This window comes from Antedon bifida, chromosome 10, assembly GCF_963402885.1.
Source record: "Antedon bifida chromosome 10, ecAntBifi1.1, whole genome shotgun sequence".
NCBI lineage: Eukaryota > Metazoa > Echinodermata > Crinoidea > Comatulida > Antedonidae > Antedon > Antedon bifida.
In genome coordinates this window covers 15,450,027-15,469,140 of record NC_136235.1, presented here as the reverse complement: position 1 = coordinate 15,469,140, position 19,114 = coordinate 15,450,027, and the positions used below count along the sequence as shown (strand labels likewise).

The window sequence follows — 19,114 nt, the reverse complement described above, 5'->3', positions numbered from 1 at the left end:
TTCTTATAATATCATTGCATACACTTATAATATACATGAAACACATTCCTAGTTACATAATTACAAAATAAAAACAATGGGCTTATAATAGAACCGTATTATCACAAGTGATAACAATACATTTTTTTTATACTCATTTAACACAATAATGAATAAATGCTTTGACGAACCTGCCCATATTCCAAGACTAATAAGTATGGCACGCCGAATCGTTCTCGTATTTCTAGCATTTACAGCGTGAACTATCAAGTGATACCGATCGATTGTCATAGCCGTCAAAAAACAACACGTGGCCTGAATTGTTACCTATGGAAACAGAAAGTGTATAGTAGAAGAAAAGTTCGGTTTTGTTTTTCGATGTTTCTCTTAAAAAGATTGGGACTCGTTTAACCTACCACACTAGTAGTATTCCTTTGTAGAGAAGTTGATAACATCTGATATCAATAACCAAAATAAAGCTTGATTCCCACTAGGGCGTAACACAAGAACGGAAGTGCAACGCAAGAAAGTTAAAAAACAATGGAAGCAAAAATAAGGTAAAATCACTTACGTCGTGCTTACGTCGTTGCTTTACGTCCTAGTGGGAACCAAGCATTACAAAGAACTACGATTGCTACAATACTACATGCATAAACATGTTTGGCTTATTTTATTTGGTTAGAATTGGGTGTTTGAATATTTGTAAAATGTTTTTCCTTTTCAAATCGTACTTGACCATGAATGGTTTCTTCTCCCAATGCTGTTAACAACAGCCGTGGAAAAATGTTTGTTTTAGTGAGGGGCGGTGTGATTGGAACGGTCTATCAATATTTAAATAATGACAAATTTTCAGGTAATATACAGTAATTATGTAATTTGAACCATCACGTACAAACTGCATATAACCAATGAATTTGCAGAGAAAGTGTCCTAACTTCCAGTCTTCCGTCGTAATTGAAACGGCCGTCGTAGCTGCACATGTCACTAAAAAAGCGATGTCATCGACTGCTAGGTTTGCAATGTAGAAGTTTGTGACGGATCTCATATCATTGTTGGCTATAATTATGTATATCACCAAAGCATTACCTGTAAACAAATTAAGTGAAATTCATTAATATAGAACTTCAATTATCAATGAGTTCCAATCACTGAATGCATTGGAATGTCTTAGCCTCAATATTATGCACCGTTCTATACAAACAAGTCACCAATAACATTCCGAATTGAAAAAATGATAACACTAACAATGGTTTTATCGTATTTTTAATAAGATACTGAAAATGACATAATAACATCAGTGTTATTGGAGAACAACACTATTTACCCACCCTACCGTAAGGAAAATACATTAATCAGACCGCTCGTTCGCTTTATCAACAAACTTGTCGTTTTGCAATTTGAAAACATGCTCGCAACTTACTGTCCTGAATCGCAAGCGGATTAGTATTAAACCAAACGATAAAAATACGCGTCGTACTCTACAACAATCCATTAATACATCTGACCAAACGGAAATAATTTTAATTTAGTCTCCTTAACTAAACTACATTTCATCAAATACCTTTTAAGTCATTAATCCGAATACTGTTGAATTAAACAGAACAGGTCACTTTGTGAGGAGAGCGCAAATCATGAATACGTCGCTGTAGGCTGGAAATGGCGAACGATAGGATATATATTGCGAAAACACCCGGGCAATGACATGCGACGGAAATTAATGCATGAAGTAATAAACAAGAATTGAATTATGTGCAAAATACGAATAAAAAAGAGAACATTCAAGCACAAACCTTTCAGCAAATCCGTTTATCATGTAAAGTATAGCTATGTGTCTCAGATGATTGACGAAATCATACCCTAAGATTTCCGAACAATAATAGCTAACCTTACTCCATCAATTTGAAGTTTTAAATATTTACATTGTAAATCATAATTTCGGCTCGGTGTTTATGTTATTTATACTATACTTTGTATTTCAGATAAAACGAACAGCTTATTTAAGTGCAATTGTTTGTTTCCTTTTTACTAAAAGGTGAGCATATTATGCTACTATATCTATAGTTTATAAATAAAATATTTAATTTTGTATAGCATCTTGCAGTAACATAATAATTATGTATACGGAAATGTACGGTACGTTAGCGTTGTTACTAAGCTCGTTAAGTCTATCGCCCTCTGTAGTTTTAGTGAAGTTTCAATTGGTCATTTGCATAATTTCTTTCAGGAAAACTCTTACATGGTTCTTTAGAGTTAATCCAATAACCAACAAAACGGATTACAGCATATTTTCCTCACTTTAATTAAAACGCAATTTTACGTTGCAAAAATGTAATGTAAATAAATCGTTTTATTGACTTACTACAAATTAGTAACAGCTAAGTAATGAACCAACATGTTCATGTTTAATAATATAAAATTCCTTTTTTAAATATTTTCCTTTTTGTTCGACAGTGAATATTAGACGAGGAACAACTCGAGCGGTTTCTGAAGTGATCGTTAAAAGATGTAGCCAAAATAAAGGACTGTAAGCAAATTAATAATAAACACAAAGATTTAAAAAAAGGATTTTACAAATAGTAATAAAAATGTTAATATTGCATCCGATTGTGAATTCAATAATCTTCACTCGAAATAAATGAGTCGTTCAATTAGTCACATTGCATTAATACAACTAAATGAACTGATTTTCTAAAATGCATAGGCCTACAGCTAACATTAAGGTTTCAATGAAAACCTTGCAAGTATAATATATGTGTAATTTATCTATAACATCACATTTCTAATTTCTAACTTATCAATCATGGATTTATACTTTAAAGCATTAAAAGTCACTACACGATCTTTCTTAAATAATCAATTACCAGCATTTTTCCATGCATACGGCTCATGGTTGTTTTTGATTGAAACGAAAAGCTAAAAAAGGGACAATGAACTGATCAAAATGATCCTTTTTTATTTATTTATTTTTGTATTAAACCTTATCTAAAGAGGGTAACCCTAAACAGCATATTCTGCTGACAATCAAGGGGCCCTTCTTATGATGATGACCATTCTTCATAATGTCATAAAATATACAATGACATAATTGATATAGCATTAATTAGTTTATAATACTTTAATTTAAACAAAATGTATAAGATTTCTAGAGTAACAGATTTGTTTTCTCTTTTGGTTGTTGTTGATTTGGAAAAACACAACTTAAAAAACAGATATTTTCCAGTATTAAGCTGTCTCGGCTGTTTGGGTGTAAGTAAAATAGCCTACGATAAAAATGTGTGTACATGTGTGTTATCGAATAGTTTTATACACACCGGAAACTTGCATTAAGACGTACACTTAGGTATTGTAGCCTAATATTATATTAATTACATTTAACCTCTCGAAACGATTTATGTTATGGAAAACACCTGAAACAAAAATGCGCCACCAACCTCTTTTAATACACTTGGTGGCGCACTAATGTTCAATTCTTTTTTTTATACAATCGAGGGAAACAGACGTCCACCACCATTCTATTAGGTATAAAATCATAATAAATAGGCGCTAATTTACCCATGTTAGTTTAGAGTTTTGATTGGTTGCATAGTTTTTCACATGGAATTTGCCTTTGATTGCTGCGCATGTGTCTCTATAGTTGTTTAATATATGATTATACTTTAGTAAGAATGTCCTTGATTGAGTATTGAAAAAGCTCGATATAAACTCGATAATATTGTAATATGCGATATATTCTGTACTTATTAATTAATTAAATATTATCCTGCCAAAAGACCATACAATTAAAGTAGACTGGCGCTTTAGCTTATCTAAGTGTCTTATTACGTAGATTGGATTTGAAAGGTTAAATCCTTAGCACTCTCCACGATCACATTTGTACAGTAGTGAATTACAAAATAACCGAACATTGGATAATCCGTCTTACTTGCAAATAGAAATAACGACATGGTTGTACATGAATTGCTAATTCTGTGAGTTGCTATTGGTTACTGATTAGTAAACTGAATGTTGATAATCTTTTTTGAAAAATATCAATTTGTGTTTATAAAAACTCGGTATTTGTTGTTTTTTGCGTTTAGAAATAAAGGTTCAATCATGTCTAAGCCTAATCCTTTATAGATGAAACTTTAAATTGCCAATACATTGCTTTATGTTTTGATTACCGAAAAATAGGCCTGTTCTGTTCGCACAATCATGCATATTGTTGCAATATTTGTTTTATTTGTTGTTAGATCTTATCTTTGTAGTTGATCTTACCCGCTAGGTAGTCGTTTTAATAATAAAAAGAAAAGAAGATAAAAAAGACACCGTCAAATTTGAAAACAAACTACTATAGTCAATTCTTTTTTAAATCACAAGAACTCGGCACAATGTACGTTAATGAGAAAATCATAGTTCAATTTGTGTTTTAATGTAGGCCTATATCTCATCCTTAATATTAATAAAACATGGTGGCCAACGGCTTAAATACGGGCTGTATCTAGTTCGTGTCATAGACAAATTCCCTGACACAGCGTCTCATATGTACCAATGTGTACCACACTAAATTTCACCGCTGTATTTGTGACATGTCAGGCTGTATTTGCTCTATTCAGTAGCCTTTAAGAATAATTGTATGATATAGTATGACGCACATGTGACAATGTATCACGAAAAATGTTTTTGTTATATACAAATAGTTTGCACAACCATGCTTTTAGGCCAATTGTTGTCGATTTCTACGTTGTCATTATGGTTTAAAAGTGTTTACATTAAGTAGCTAGCAGACCTTGAGAATAGACCAACAAACAAATTAAATGACATTTATTTGTAATTCGAATGTTTACTAGAATAAAACCGCTATAAATAGACCGCATAGGCAAGATGTTAAAAATGTTTACTAGCATTAAAATTCAAATAATTCACATGACTAATAATACATTTAAGAATGTATTTATTTTTTATAAAGATTACTAGTACGATCTCCACACCGCATTGAGGAAAATACCTTAAATCATTCGCTGTAATGTATTTACTTGTCCGTCAGTTTTTTCCTTATGTGGTTGGTGAAGGAGTTTGTCATCCTCTTTTTCTCTATCGGAGTTAAATTGAGGTCTATCGGAGTTATAATTGCGGTTTAGCCTGTACTTACAATGTAGAATTAACGGTCGTGAGTAAACTACCTCATGCTGGAAAATAACAGGAATGATGGTCCAACCTGAGTAATTGCATCAGACATGTCTGGATATTTGAGCATGAATTAGATACGTAATAGAAATAGAAGCTAATCAAAGAAATTACCAAACGTGCGTACCGTTTTGTACATTTGGTTACTATTGTATTACGCGAACAGAGGAAACGAGTATGATGTCGACGCATTGTGACAAACAATACAGAATGCAAGCCAATGCTAATATTATGCAAGTCGTTTATTTAAAGACGTAAATGCATTTAGGGCCCTAAAGCAAAAACAAAAAAAATACATATAATACGTAAACTAATTTCATAATAATCGCAGTTTGAGCTATATATTATTAAGAATGTTATTATAGGTCATAATTACAAGGAGACTATAACTCATGCATTCTAGTACTGGTTAAATAGATACATTTTGAAATACGTGACCAGAGAAGATGGAATGACTTTGCTTTTCATTCGTGGATAACTTGGAAATTGCAAAAAAAAAATAAGTTATTAATAGAAACATTGTTTCATTTAGTTATTTGCATACAATGCATACAAAATTGTGTTGCTTTGAGACACAAATAATTATTGTAAAATAAATTCTCTAGACTATAATACAATCCCGTACCTTGTTCAATAACGTTTAGGGGCGCTAATCAACTAGGTAGAAGATGTACTTGAACAACCATGAAAGAGGGAGATGTAATCCCCCGGTGGAAAATATCGATCTAGAGATGATGGACCCGTAAATTGCAGTTATATTTAAAATCGCCGCCATTTTCTAGGCGTGTAAGTTTAACATTCTTTCCACTCACGTTTTGGATCGTGATTTAAACTTGTGACAGAAAAGGATGTTGAATTAAAATTCGTATTATGGAGTTATAGAGTTTAAAATAAAGTAGACCTACACTACATACATAAATATATACATAGGCCAATGTTTATTCAAGGTACGTTACAGACTTGAATGGGTATAATGTGATTTTCCCATCGCGTCAGAGTTAATGCCATGTTTTTATTTCCAACAACAGAGGATTTAAAGATCCACAAACCATAAGTTCACCGTAAATACTGTATACATAATTGCTACGTTATGTTTTTGTAAGGTCTTAGGTTTACATTAATGTTTCTACATGCGGTTTATAATGGGATAATGTTGCATCGTGAATCTACAAAATGCTTTTTTCAGCACATTTTATTATCGAATATACTATAGCCGAATAGGTTTCTTCCTGTGGATCGTCAAAAAATATTACTTATTGTAGACAATGTTAGGGAAAACTGTAGCGCTCAGTAAACCATGTTGAAGTAATGATGCTATTTTGTTTTAATGATGTGTATAGTTTATTATGCATTATAGTATCAGTATAAAAGTATAGATAACGGTACGATACACCGTTTTTTGCCGCTATGCACACATCATTGACAAAAAAATGTTAATCATATTTCTCTTTTAGTGAGTGCTCGTTTTGTAGAACATAACCTCATTCGGATAATTACAACACGTGCTTTTTAAAATGGTCGTTGCACGGTCGTAAGGACAACGACCGATTTTGAAGGCATTGGAAATGATAACTTTTGATTATTATTCAGGAAAGACACGAACATAAAATCTTAGCAGATATTCATAAATCACAGTATGTATGTAAATTTACTTTAGAAATTTGTTTCCCGTCCACCGAAGAAGTTTTTTGTTTTACCTATTTCATTAATACATAATGACTTCACCAACTTTTAACTCCCACGGATACATTTATTTAGATTAGATGATTTAAGATAAGCTACATTTATGGCAGTACAGAATACTAAAAAGGTGTAGCATTTAGTCGATGCCGTACGGTATCGCACATGCCAACAGCATGTTAGTATCGTGCCTGCTGTCGACAACATTCAAACCAACTTCCATGACCCCTACAACAGTGGACTGGCAGAAACGTCTTGTCATAATGCTTTTGAACAAGATGCTACTGCAGAAAATAATAATAAATAATAATATAGGATGAAGGTTACTTTTAGAAGACTCAATACTGCTAGCTGTTTACTGTAGCTAGACATGATACCGTACTACATTCTGAACGTTTGCTGCTCGTCAAACGCTATACTTCATATCGACAAGTCAGAGTTTGCATATAATACCGGTACAGGTAATTACATATTCTGCTTATACTGAAATTAAAACCCTGAGGGGGTTTACACTAAATTTACTACTAAACTACCGATGTAGACATGCTATGTATGATTATTGAATACTGAGTATTAAAATACGATAGTAAACGAAGATTCTAAATTATATTTATCAGAATATCCGTGTTAGAAAACCAATTATTCACAAAAGTATAATTAAATATGACAAGTTACTATCGGTAATGCGTTTTGAAATATAAACTAAATAAGATCAATTAGAGTATCAGTTGAAGATTTGTTTTAGTGTTTAGGAGGAAAAATGTTTAATTCCAAGCCTCCATTTGAATGAATGCAGAAGTTCAATTCAATTCCAAATTCCGATGGCGTATGCATTTTCTGAAGATTATTGTAGTTGTTGCTACGTTGATTGTTAATATAAAGTTTCGCTACTTTTTTACATTTTTTAGATTAATTATCTATTTTTCTCATTATTCTTATTTGAACATGTTCAGTTGTTGATATTAGTGAACCTTCGTGTATTATTCTTGCCGCAATTTCGATGGTCCTGTTGGAATAAAAAAAAGCATAAAAAAAAAGAAAAGTTTGAAAATAAAATCCAAGCACTGCATATAGTAGGAAGAAATATCTTTATGTTTTAAATGTGATCATATTTATATTATGTATTTTGTTTTCTATTTGTTAATTATGGGCAGCGCTGTCTTGTTTGTGATATTTTATGTGATATGTATGAACTCTATTACCGTATAGCTTTTGTGTTTTTAATAATCACGTGTAAGACACAGGAATTCTGACTCAAGTCAATAAACTGAGGGATGTTGATGGATCGGTCTCTAAACACAACAAACCACAATATTTCTTGTTAAAGGAAATTAGATAGACATATTCTATTCCGTCTTTTCAAATAAGAACAAAAGAACATAATTTCCTGTCAAACAGGTAATGACGTCTACAAAATAGGTGCACATTGATGAAAGAGGTCACCTTGATATGAAACTATAGTGGATCTTCATTATCTGCAGCATTCTCACTCCTGTCACTATTGTCGATGCATCATCATCGTTTAACATATAGATACTCGAGGCTACCGATTATCACTATTAAATTGGTTTGATTAATTACTATCATGTTTAAAGGAATCACCATATTGAGTAGGATTTGACATTGCTTAAAACGACACCCTAATGCACAGAACGTTATGTAGGCAGTTGACATCATTTAAAAAGTTAAACGTTTCAAATTCGTATTCTGCTTCATTTTTAGAAGCGTTCCTTTAGACCACGTGGATGAGAGGGGATGAGAAAAAAATATATGCATTTAAGTGGACTCGTATCCGTTCAGCGCAAAAAATATGTAAAGGGGGAATCAATCGCGAGTCGAACTGAGGTGTTCATTCATTCTTCATTTCATAGACACTAAAATTAGAAAAATGTGAACATTTATTAGTATCCTTTACCACGGAATAACATTCTTTCCTGCCACATGGGTAGAGATTAAAATGTGTGTGTATTATAAAGTAACAGGTGTAGGCGTTTTCGATTATAAAATAAAGTACTAAATTACGTGTTAGAAATGCCTATTATATTGGTTTTCTTTCTTTTTTTTATTTGAATTTAATAATAGTTCGTATAATTGTGATGACAGTATATCGGGTTGAAGACGTATGTTTGTATGATGCAGATGATACATAAGTATGGATTAGTCTCTCACTAATACTTCATCATAAACAATAAATGAACACTTTATATTCACTCTATCAGAAATAATTATTCAAGATTAGTATTAGTAGGAGAGCTAGTGACAAGTATGATTACATCGTCTCGTTAATTACATGTATCTGTTCCCCGCCCATTAGGGAGGTTTCGCAACCTTACGAATACGATAACGAAAACGGATACGTCACACATTCTGAAACTTTTGAGCTGATCCCCATTTCATATCCGTAAAGCGTATTCGTGTTTGACGAATATCACCAGTCATATTCGTAACTACAAAACGAGTATAGTTTTTGATCTATTTTGCACATTTTGCATTTGAATCAGGAATGATTCATGATTATAATATAATTATAGATTTATTGAAAGTAATTTACTAAAGTTATTTACTACAATGCCTGGTCAATTTTGATAAATAGCAGTTTTTAAAGTCCCCACTCGCTTTGATGTTACGCTAGGCCTAGGCAGCTAAGCAACACGTACCTGCGCTTCGCTCAATTTACCGCAGTCATATTTTGGACGGCGCCCTGAATATTTCGTTGCCATGCGAAACAGATGTTTACTGGCTTACGAAAACGAATACGTGTGCGTGACGTATTCGTTTTTGTTATCGTATTCGTAAGATTGCGAAACCTCTCTATTATTAAACATTTTAACGAGTTAATGAAATTTCTATTTTAATATTTTGAGAAAAGATTCTCTTGAGAATGCTAGCTTGAAGAAAAAAATCATGATATAATAATTATCACTTATTAAGCCAAAAGAAATTCGTATCGATTTCAAAACATGCGCAATACGCACCAGTTCCATTAGTTATCATTAGTTATTATCTTGAGACTGGTATCATGTGACCATTTCTTGAATCAAACCAATTTCTTATACCTTCTGGCAGCACATAGTAATACTAATGGTGATTTAACAATGCTATAAGTGAATATTGTAGAGGCCTACTGTTGGATAACAAGTTTGGTGGTGTATAATAATGGCAATAACTTCATTTAACATTTGAGAAAAAGCACGTTGATCAATGCAGCTCAGACTGAAACAGGCTAGAAAACAAAAAAATATTTAATTTGCTACAAATATCCGTAGCTATGAATAGTCAGTAAGATTATCAATCTTTAAAGCTAATATTAACACAAAGTAAAGTCAAACTTAAGTGATTTGAAACAGTTCAATTCGAAGAAAATTAATTCTCTGGTAGGATTTGACAGCAAATAAGCTAGATTGCATGTGCGTAATGTAATGTAATCTTTGACCGTTGATAATTAATGTGTCATTAATATTCCAGATATATCATGATTATCTCTACTTGCCTATACTGTCTACAAAACGTAAAGAAGTGAAATATTACTCTTCGGCGTTGAAGAGAAGCGTTACAAACTAATGATTGTTTCATTACATTTTAGCAAATCTTTAGCACTGTAATGTTACTTTTTTTCTATTTACCAACTTATATTAATTATGGAGGTGATAATTATCTATCATTCATCACTTCAGACTAAGTTTTTTTTTAATGTATTCGAATTTTTAATAATTATTATAAAATATTATATCTGGCTGTTATTTCTAGAAATGTAGTGTTTTTCTGGTTATCCACTGACCAACATATTCAAATTACGGCGACGGCTGTACGGCGAGCGCGCGCGGCGATGTCGTTTATCAAAATATGGTTCTCGGTAAAGTTTTCCTTTAAGGGTTAGGTTAGGGTATATGATCCGGACTTCATAGTTTCACCTGTGACGATGTATTACGGAATTTGCCTACTGTTTTCTCGTCTCTTCTACAAATTAACTTTAAAAAGTATAGTGAGTGTGTATCAACACAATATTTCACTTTACAGCAAGTGTTTTGGTGAATTCTAAACATGATTAAGAGATCACACCGTAAAGATTAACCTATTTGTATTTAGCTGCTTATACATGAATAATTTAACAAACCACGTATCTTAGACTTTATAATGATGTTTGCTTTGTTTTTACAATCCTTCTTAAGCTGGATTTTTATCTCATTTTAATTTAACTTTATCTAGATTACTAAAATCTAAGTAAGAGACTGAACTACATTCAAATGTGGATTATCATTGAATATTTGTGCAGTAGTAATAACGTATACTTGTATTGGATTGGTATCCTTAGCATAGTCGGCAATGGTTATTACATTAATCTTGTAGATACATCTTCGACAAAAACACTAAGCAAAATTAATGCAGACACATCTAGATCTAGATTACTTACAGGAAATAGTTTCATTACACTTTTTATTCATTTTTATCAATTTAGTTTTATTGTGTGTCTGAGAAAATGAAATAGAAAATAATATGACTGATCTAGCTCTATCGATATTAGGGAGCCTTCGATTTACATCGACTACCAAACTTACGTCTTATTAATTCAGAGATATTGGGACGTGTGTCCACCACTACACAGATTTTTTTTAATTCAATTTTAAGCAAATTGCAAAGGATAACCACAAGTGAACTCAATCACTGTCCTTCTCTCAAAGGTGGGTCTCCTGTTCACACGACAAACATATACACAAGATGCTCTACATAAACAAAGACTTATATAGTCTTTGGGAGTGGAGTTGCAAATTGTCATAAGAAAAAAATCCTGAGATATGACAGGACTTGAACCCAGGACCCTTAGATTGGTAGCCAAGCATCATAACCACCAAGCCACAACTCTACGCCGATGGTTTATAGGTCCAGGCAGCTATTTTTTTCGTACATAAGTTGGGGACCCCTTATGTGAAAGATAGCCGAACTACTTCCTAAATATAGCTAAACCTAACCCTTTAAATAATCTCTCTCACTATAAAGTAAAAAGTTGCTCATGGGATTCGAACCCATGCATCGACATGTTAAGTTCATAGTCTAATCTACTCGACTACACAGATGGCTAGACAGAAAGCGTTTGCATTTGTGAATTGTTGTTAGATCAATTCTTACTTCACATCTTATGGGTATGACTAATGAATATTCATGTTTATTTTGTGACGTTTCATGAGGGGTACCCAACTTATGTACGAAAGAAATATCGCGTCCAGGCGACGAACATCGTTTGACCTGACCTAGGTTGATAAACTGGAAAGTTATTACTTTTTTGTTGAGCCAAACATATATAGACACGAATGGTATAAATACTTTAGTGACGTTTCGTTTACATGCTGTCAATTTTCTCAAACTACCCACTGTTTGGATTGGTCTGTACAGTCTTGGAGACGCTGTGTAGCGCCACCAGTCGTCCTGTTGTTGACGATCGAGCGTTTCCGCTTTCCCGCTTTCCCCCTCTCCCATCCCCCTTCCCCCAACCTCCTGCTTCAATTTTTTTCCTTTTCTGTATGCATGGCTTCCTTAATCTTTCATTTTTCTGTATGTGATTCCTTGTCAACAACCTTTACTTTCCAATTTCGCACATGGTCATTTGATATTGCGTGATCCGTGAAAGTCGATTTGTGTAATATTTGTGAGCCCTTGTTCTCACCATTTGATTGTGTGTAGTGACGTCCTTTTTATGTTCTCCTATTGTTGTTTGAGGAAGTTGACAGCATGTCAACGAAACGCCACTAAGGTATTTATACCATTTGTGTCTGTATTTTTTCGCTCAAATAGTAATATTTTTCCAGTTTATTATATTCGGAACCAGTAGAATTTATTTTATGCTCTACAGTAGGTTGGTCGTCCGTCCTCCCTACTAAGGGACGACATTTTTTTGAAAAAAAAATTGTTATTTCTGTACCTACTGAGATTAATATTTAAACTTGATTGACATTTTCGAAATTTCAGTAATGCATGTTCTGTCTCCAGAAAGTATGTTACATGTAATGAAGATGTCAATTATATCCATAAGCCGCTCTTTATTTTAACTTAAGTGTCATTTCTTGAACCTTTTACTTTATATTTTTACGCTTATATACAAATAACAAAATAAAGAGAGTCTCTTGAAACATAAACGGATTTATATGCGTTGAAAACGTATCTAGTGATAGTATTCACACTATTTGGGTGATTTTTGTGTATAGCAAAATAATAACTTTATAAATAATATAATGTTTTCTTATAACAAGTTTTGCGACATATAATTGCGAGAAATAAGAGAATACATTTAAAAAAAGTATTCCGACTGGAGGAAATATTTTTTAAAATCCTCCATGATTAGGCCTAATATACAGTTTCTAAAACGTTTAGATACATAGAATACACATAATTAAATCACCTTTTTAATATATTTAATCGTGTTCATAAAACTGATGTATTTGCCTCGTTTTTTTGTATTCCTAAATAATAAAACCGATCATACTACATGACAAGATTAACAGTTGAACTAACTGTGTTCTGATATCAAAATATGTCTCTACTGTAAGTCGCGTGACCTTTGTCATTGAATTGTCTAAGAATTGAATATGGTAATAATAATGGAAAATTGGATTCGATTTTTTCAGACAAGTTGACATTATCATAAAAAAATTAATTAATTAAAAAAATAATAATAAACATATTATTATTTGACGTTATTAAGAGAGAAATCAGGTTCACTGAAAGTTTAGATATCTTCAAATCTCTCCCGATTATCAATCGATATCAATGTGTAAGTCATAAATGTCATGTACGGTACGACGTTGTAATTAAACATGTAATATTGGTCAATGAAGGTCGTGTGTTAAATATCTTTTTTTACATATTATAATATTTATTAGTACGTTGTTTTTTAAAGCTTAATAAGGAAAAGATATATATGAATAGGAAAAGAGAGTAGATAAAAACAAGGCCATATAGATGGTTGCAGTCGCGTGCTCAAATTTGAGTAAGAGTTTACCGACCGACCGACCGACCAACCGGCCGACATAGTGAGCTGTAGAGTCTCATTGCACGCACGCGACTAAAAATAAACAATTGGTTGTGATAATTGGATATAGATAAGATAAATAAGAATAAAGTGTAGAAAGTTGAGAAAGGGATGAAGGAGAAAAGAGTGATGATAAAAGATTGCTGATAAAAGAAAAAGGTAAAGGCAAATGAGAAGAAAGAAGTGCAGATATACAATAAAAGAGTAGATAAAAAAAGAAAATATTGCAGATAAATTTTGTAAATAGTGTTAAATAAGAAAAGAGTGCAGATATATAAGAAAAGAGTGCAGATCAAAATGAAAAGAGATGAATTAGAAAATAATGAAGATAAATAGCAAAGGAGTGCAGAAATTGGAAAATATTGCAGATAAAAAAAGAGTGCAGATAGAACAGAAGAGTAGATTAATATGAACGGAATGCACAATAAATTAGTGAAGATAGATAAGAAAAGAGTGCAGATAGAAAAAAATAGTGCAAATAGATAAGAAAAGAGTGCAGATAGAACAGAAGAGTGTAGATTAATATGAACGGACAAGAAAAGAGTGCAGATAGAACAAAAGAGTGCCGATACATAAGAAAAGAGTGTAGATTAATATGAACGGAGTACACAAGAAATGAGTGCAGGAAGATAAGAAAAGAGTGCAGATAGAACAAAGGAGTGTAGACAGATATGTAGATAGATAAGAAAAGAGTACAAATAGAACAGAAGAGTATGTAGATTAATATGAACGGAGTAAGAAAAGAGTGTAGGTAGATAAGATAAGAAAAGAGTACAGATAGAACGGAAGAGTATGTAGATTAATATGAACGGAATGCACAAAAAAGAGTTCAGATAGATAAGCAAAAGAGTGCAGATAGAACAGAAGAGTATGTAGATTAATATGAACGGAGTAAGAAAAGAGTATAGATAGATAAGAAAAGAGTGATGATAAGAACACAAATATTGTAATTCCTTGTTTGCTTCCACATTAGCGTGTTACCTTCCTGATTGTAAGTAATTCATTTCACATTTTTGTATGTCTTTACAAATATCTTCTTTACTTGTCTGCATTGGCCAATAGGGCGACAATATGTTTTTTTTTCTGTAGGCCAATTAATATGCGGAAACATATCTAGCAATTTATAAATCGATGAAACTGCAACAATAAAACTGCCAGCAGCTGATACCTTGGTGATTATAGGCAGAGCGTTCTTAATATAGATAATTCCTTTTTTTTAATCATTTTCAAAATCTAAAAATATTTTTAAATGTTGTGTGTAGTCATAATTCTTAGTGATAGACCATTATTTCTCAATGGATATACCTAACGCAGTTAATCTCCTACTGAGTGTATCAACGACGTCCGTTGTTATTGTATCGTGCCTTTCGTTAATTTAATACGGTAACCTTTTTTAAATTACATTTTCCTAATTTGCACTCGTACACTTTATATGTCTAAAACCACTCAGAAATCCTGTGTTGGAATTCTTAGCTATAGTTATCGATTGCAACCAATACAACTGAGTTTTTTCGTTGGCAGCTAGACATTGCCGTACTGTACGAGTATTGGTTGTGTGTCTTTTTTAATTGTAGCCCGCTGCTATCACAAAATACACGTTTATGATAATGATGCCTTTAAAAGTGAAAAATTATTCCTTCGTTATTTGTAACTTTATATTTATTGTTGTTAATCACACACTATTTGCTTACACTACTGAGTAGAGTATGCACTCCCAGTCGGCTACTAAATGTATCCCAGTAGACAGATAGTGCATTATTGTGATAAAGCGGCGTATGGCACGAACTAAAAACAAACAACCATTGCTATGTAAAAACTAATAGGAATCTATCTATCTTACTAAAAACATTTTGTACTTTCAGTCTTGATTGTAAATATTTACTCTTAGGCATATGCATCATATTTTAATGTGAATCAAAATCCTATAGAGGATTTTGCAAACTGCCTTATTCGTTTTTACATAAAAAATTTAGGTTTCATTTGTGTACTTATTCTTCATTTTTGTGTGTAGATATCTCAACGGTGCGACACGGGATAAAGTCATCAGACCGTGTTGACCAATCGGCACATAATAAACAAAATTCAACTAAAATAAGTTTTTCGAAATCTATAATTCACAATCTTCTTTCTAAGGATTTCCTTATTCCAATAATATTACGTTTTCCTACGATTGGTTTCATTTTGTTTAGTTAATGGTACGTTCGATGTGTTTATTGTGCTGTATAACTCGATATTGAAATCTAGTTTTGACAAATCATGTGAAAAGATTACGTCACGTTATCTCAATAGTTAATTAACTGTCAATTCATTAATCATCAATTTAGGACCAAATGATTAAAAAAAAACTACACTATAATTCAACTTTAATTAAATATCGTCACTCAACGAGCCATGTTGAATATCGAAGAAAACCTATGACTCGTGAAAAACAAATAACGATCAATTTTCAGAAATGTTTTACTAATGCGATATACTGAGGAGAAAAAAATAGCCTGTTACTAATGGGAATGAAATAAACGAGCAATTACCACAATAAAATGTACATACCCTACTTTGAATGCAATTTATTAAAAGTCGTGCTTCACCCACCGTCCTATATTGTGTTTTGTGAAAAGGTCAAGATATAGAAAACAATAAAGTAACGTCAAGGCCCAAACAATTACTGCTTTACTACTCTTTCTCCCTATTAACGCATCCATCTTCGTTTCGCACATATTTTTCCATATTAATTTTACTGCTTTAATAATGCTTTAGTTAGTTTATTTATTACTGTTCAATTCTTGTCTTTATTACCACCGAATTCTTCTGTATTTATTCGTTTGATTATAAATGGGACCATTTTCCCTAGGTTAAATGTGCGATTTGTTGGCTTATTACTTGTGTGCTGTGTGTATTACTTTAATGCTTTATTCTAATAGATAACGGTAATTTCCTCTGTTTTATTAGAGAATATTTGCCACTGGCAATAACCGATACTGAGTAACTGTTGAAATATGCCGTAATGTATAGAAATATTATTTAGCTTCATAGAGAGTGAGTGACATATCTGTAATGAGTATTTGTTTCGAGGTGTTTTTTTTTAATTCAATAGCCATGAGAAAACCAATACTTATAGTGTCACTATCACTGAATAGGAATAACTATACAGTGTGATTGTGATAGGATTATTCTGTGTCCATTTGTTTCCAGCATATCGACTTACTCAGTGCAACAACTTCTATTATCCAATTAGGATATTTCTTTTGGTCCTAAAAGACTAAAAATAGCCGAATCAAACATCTTGACGATATTTTGAAAACATACAGGATAGAAAACAGAAGAACATAAAGTGCACAAAACTATTTTTAACTGTAAAAAGATGCTTCGTTCGAAGTAATCTGGTGTTATCCAAAGAGTATGGATCTTTATGGATATAGGCCTATCTAATTTTGTATTCGTTGTCTCTAATCTTACTAGCTTGATACATGATTCTATGAAACACTTTCTTGTCACTATCTCTCTACCTCCGATCAAAAAATCATACCATGCGGAAAGTGTTGTAGAGGATTATAAACATATTTGTCATATTTTCATTGCTTTTCTGATATTTATGATTTATATTTATCAATATTTTATATTTATTTTATACGCATCCAACAGCGAGCAATTCGCAAATTACAGCATGGAAACCATTGCACTATACTGCCCCGTCATGAAAGAACGACTCAACTGCATAAACCAAAGTTTTGAGATAATCAACAAAACGTGTTATTGTTTTAGCCCTTTTTATGTGTAGATAATATTATTTTGATTTTCACACCTTTTAGTAGTACATATAAGTACTCTTTATTGTGTAGAAAGTTTTATTAAATTTACTGACTCTAATTTTAGATATGTCAGTTTTACTGTTTTTTCATAACATTCTTGGTCAATCATACACAAGAAAATCACGAAAGACTGACTCAACTGCATTTGTCATGAAAGAATCAACTCAACTACAAAATGTATTTTCAAGAAAGTACTAATTTAACGTAAAAATATATAAAAAACATTTTTTATTATTTAATAATTTGATAATAGACTTTAGTTCATATAATACTTAGTTATATAGTGATTTTTTAAATGATTTATGTTCCTAGGCCAATTTTGTCTACGTCATATAAGGCACCCAAAGCCCATTGTCTGCCTGTGCGTTTTTTGGCTTGTTTAAGCTAAGCCTAAGACTAATTGGGGGTTTTGCTTTTAAAGAATGAATTTATATGTGATATTATTTCATTAGAGGAAAATGAACAAGAATATATGTTATTCAAAATAATGACACCTTTTAAGGCATGATATTTAATTCATTCATTTTAAATTATTTTTGTCTGGACACTACCGTCGTTATATTGCTAGCAATCAAATTTCCCACTTTTCTGTATATATAATAGTGTGTACATATATTTGTATCTAAAAATAAGTTTAAAATATTGTTTTTCATGTTTCTTGTATTTTTAATTTTTAGTTTTTTAAGTAATAATTTAAGAGGGAGAATATTAAATAATAGCATAATGGTGTTCACATACAGTCTCTCCGGGGTATTTAATTCTGAATATTCGAAAAATACAATTAATACTCTAATAATAACTAAACAAGTTTAAGTAAGTATTGAATAAAATAAATATTGACAATTATTAGTAGGGCAGTACCAAATTATTTAATGTTTAAAACAACAACATTTGAGTACACAGCTTGCTGTGCAGTAAACACCATTGTTGTGCACTTGAATGGGTTTACTATGACATAATAGGTGTTAATATGTCAATTGAGTGAGTCTTTCATGACATTTGCAGTTGAGTTAGTCTTTGATGACAATAGTAACACACACTTGCAATTGAGTGGTATTTTGAATTTTAAATTTCATATTTCTAGTCAAAATTTTGAATATCTGAATATACCACAAGGTGTATCATTCCCTAAATAGCCCAAAAAGCTAAAAAAGTGATTTTTGAAAAATGTGTCAGTTGAGTCGTTCTTTCATGACAGGGCAGTATAAACTAGCACGATAAATTATTTATCGTCCTTATAAACTAAGTATTATTTTAGGCTTATAGTGGGTGACGTTGAAAGAGTCGCACTAGGTCAGGATTGAACCGAGGAAAACTTGGAAAGCAAGTGCGCTAACCACCAAGAACAGCTCCACTACTATTTGTAATATGTAGAGAGGTATAATAATTGTTTATGAATAACAATGCCTTTTTATACTTTTAACTGTTGTATAAAAACGTTAATCGTGACTCTACATTGATCCTT

General features: G+C 32.0%; 1 protein-coding gene and 1 long non-coding RNA gene across 2 annotated transcripts in view; one reads left to right on the top strand and one right to left on the bottom strand.

Annotated features, from left to right (window-relative positions):
* The window catches only part of LOC144853917 (uncharacterized), a 90,605-nt gene extending 88,081 nt beyond the window's left edge, over nt 1-2,524 (top strand). Inside the window, exons 3-4 of the long non-coding RNA XR_013614462.1 lie at nt 1,959-2,011; nt 2,431-2,524. This is a non-coding gene — a long non-coding RNA (uncharacterized LOC144853917). The remainder of the gene's footprint in view (nt 1-1,958; nt 2,012-2,430) is intronic.
* Nucleotides 1-19,114, bottom strand: part of LOC144853904 (G-protein coupled receptor 54-like) — a 40,384-nt gene that overhangs the window by 3,196 nt on the left and 18,074 nt on the right. The window contains exons 2-3 of the mRNA XM_078711767.1: nt 872-1,065; nt 171-306 (exon numbers count right to left, since the gene is read on the bottom strand). Coding sequence (XP_078567893.1) covers nt 171-306; nt 872-1,065 — 330 coding nt within the window. The remainder of the gene's footprint in view (nt 1-170; nt 307-871; nt 1,066-19,114) is intronic.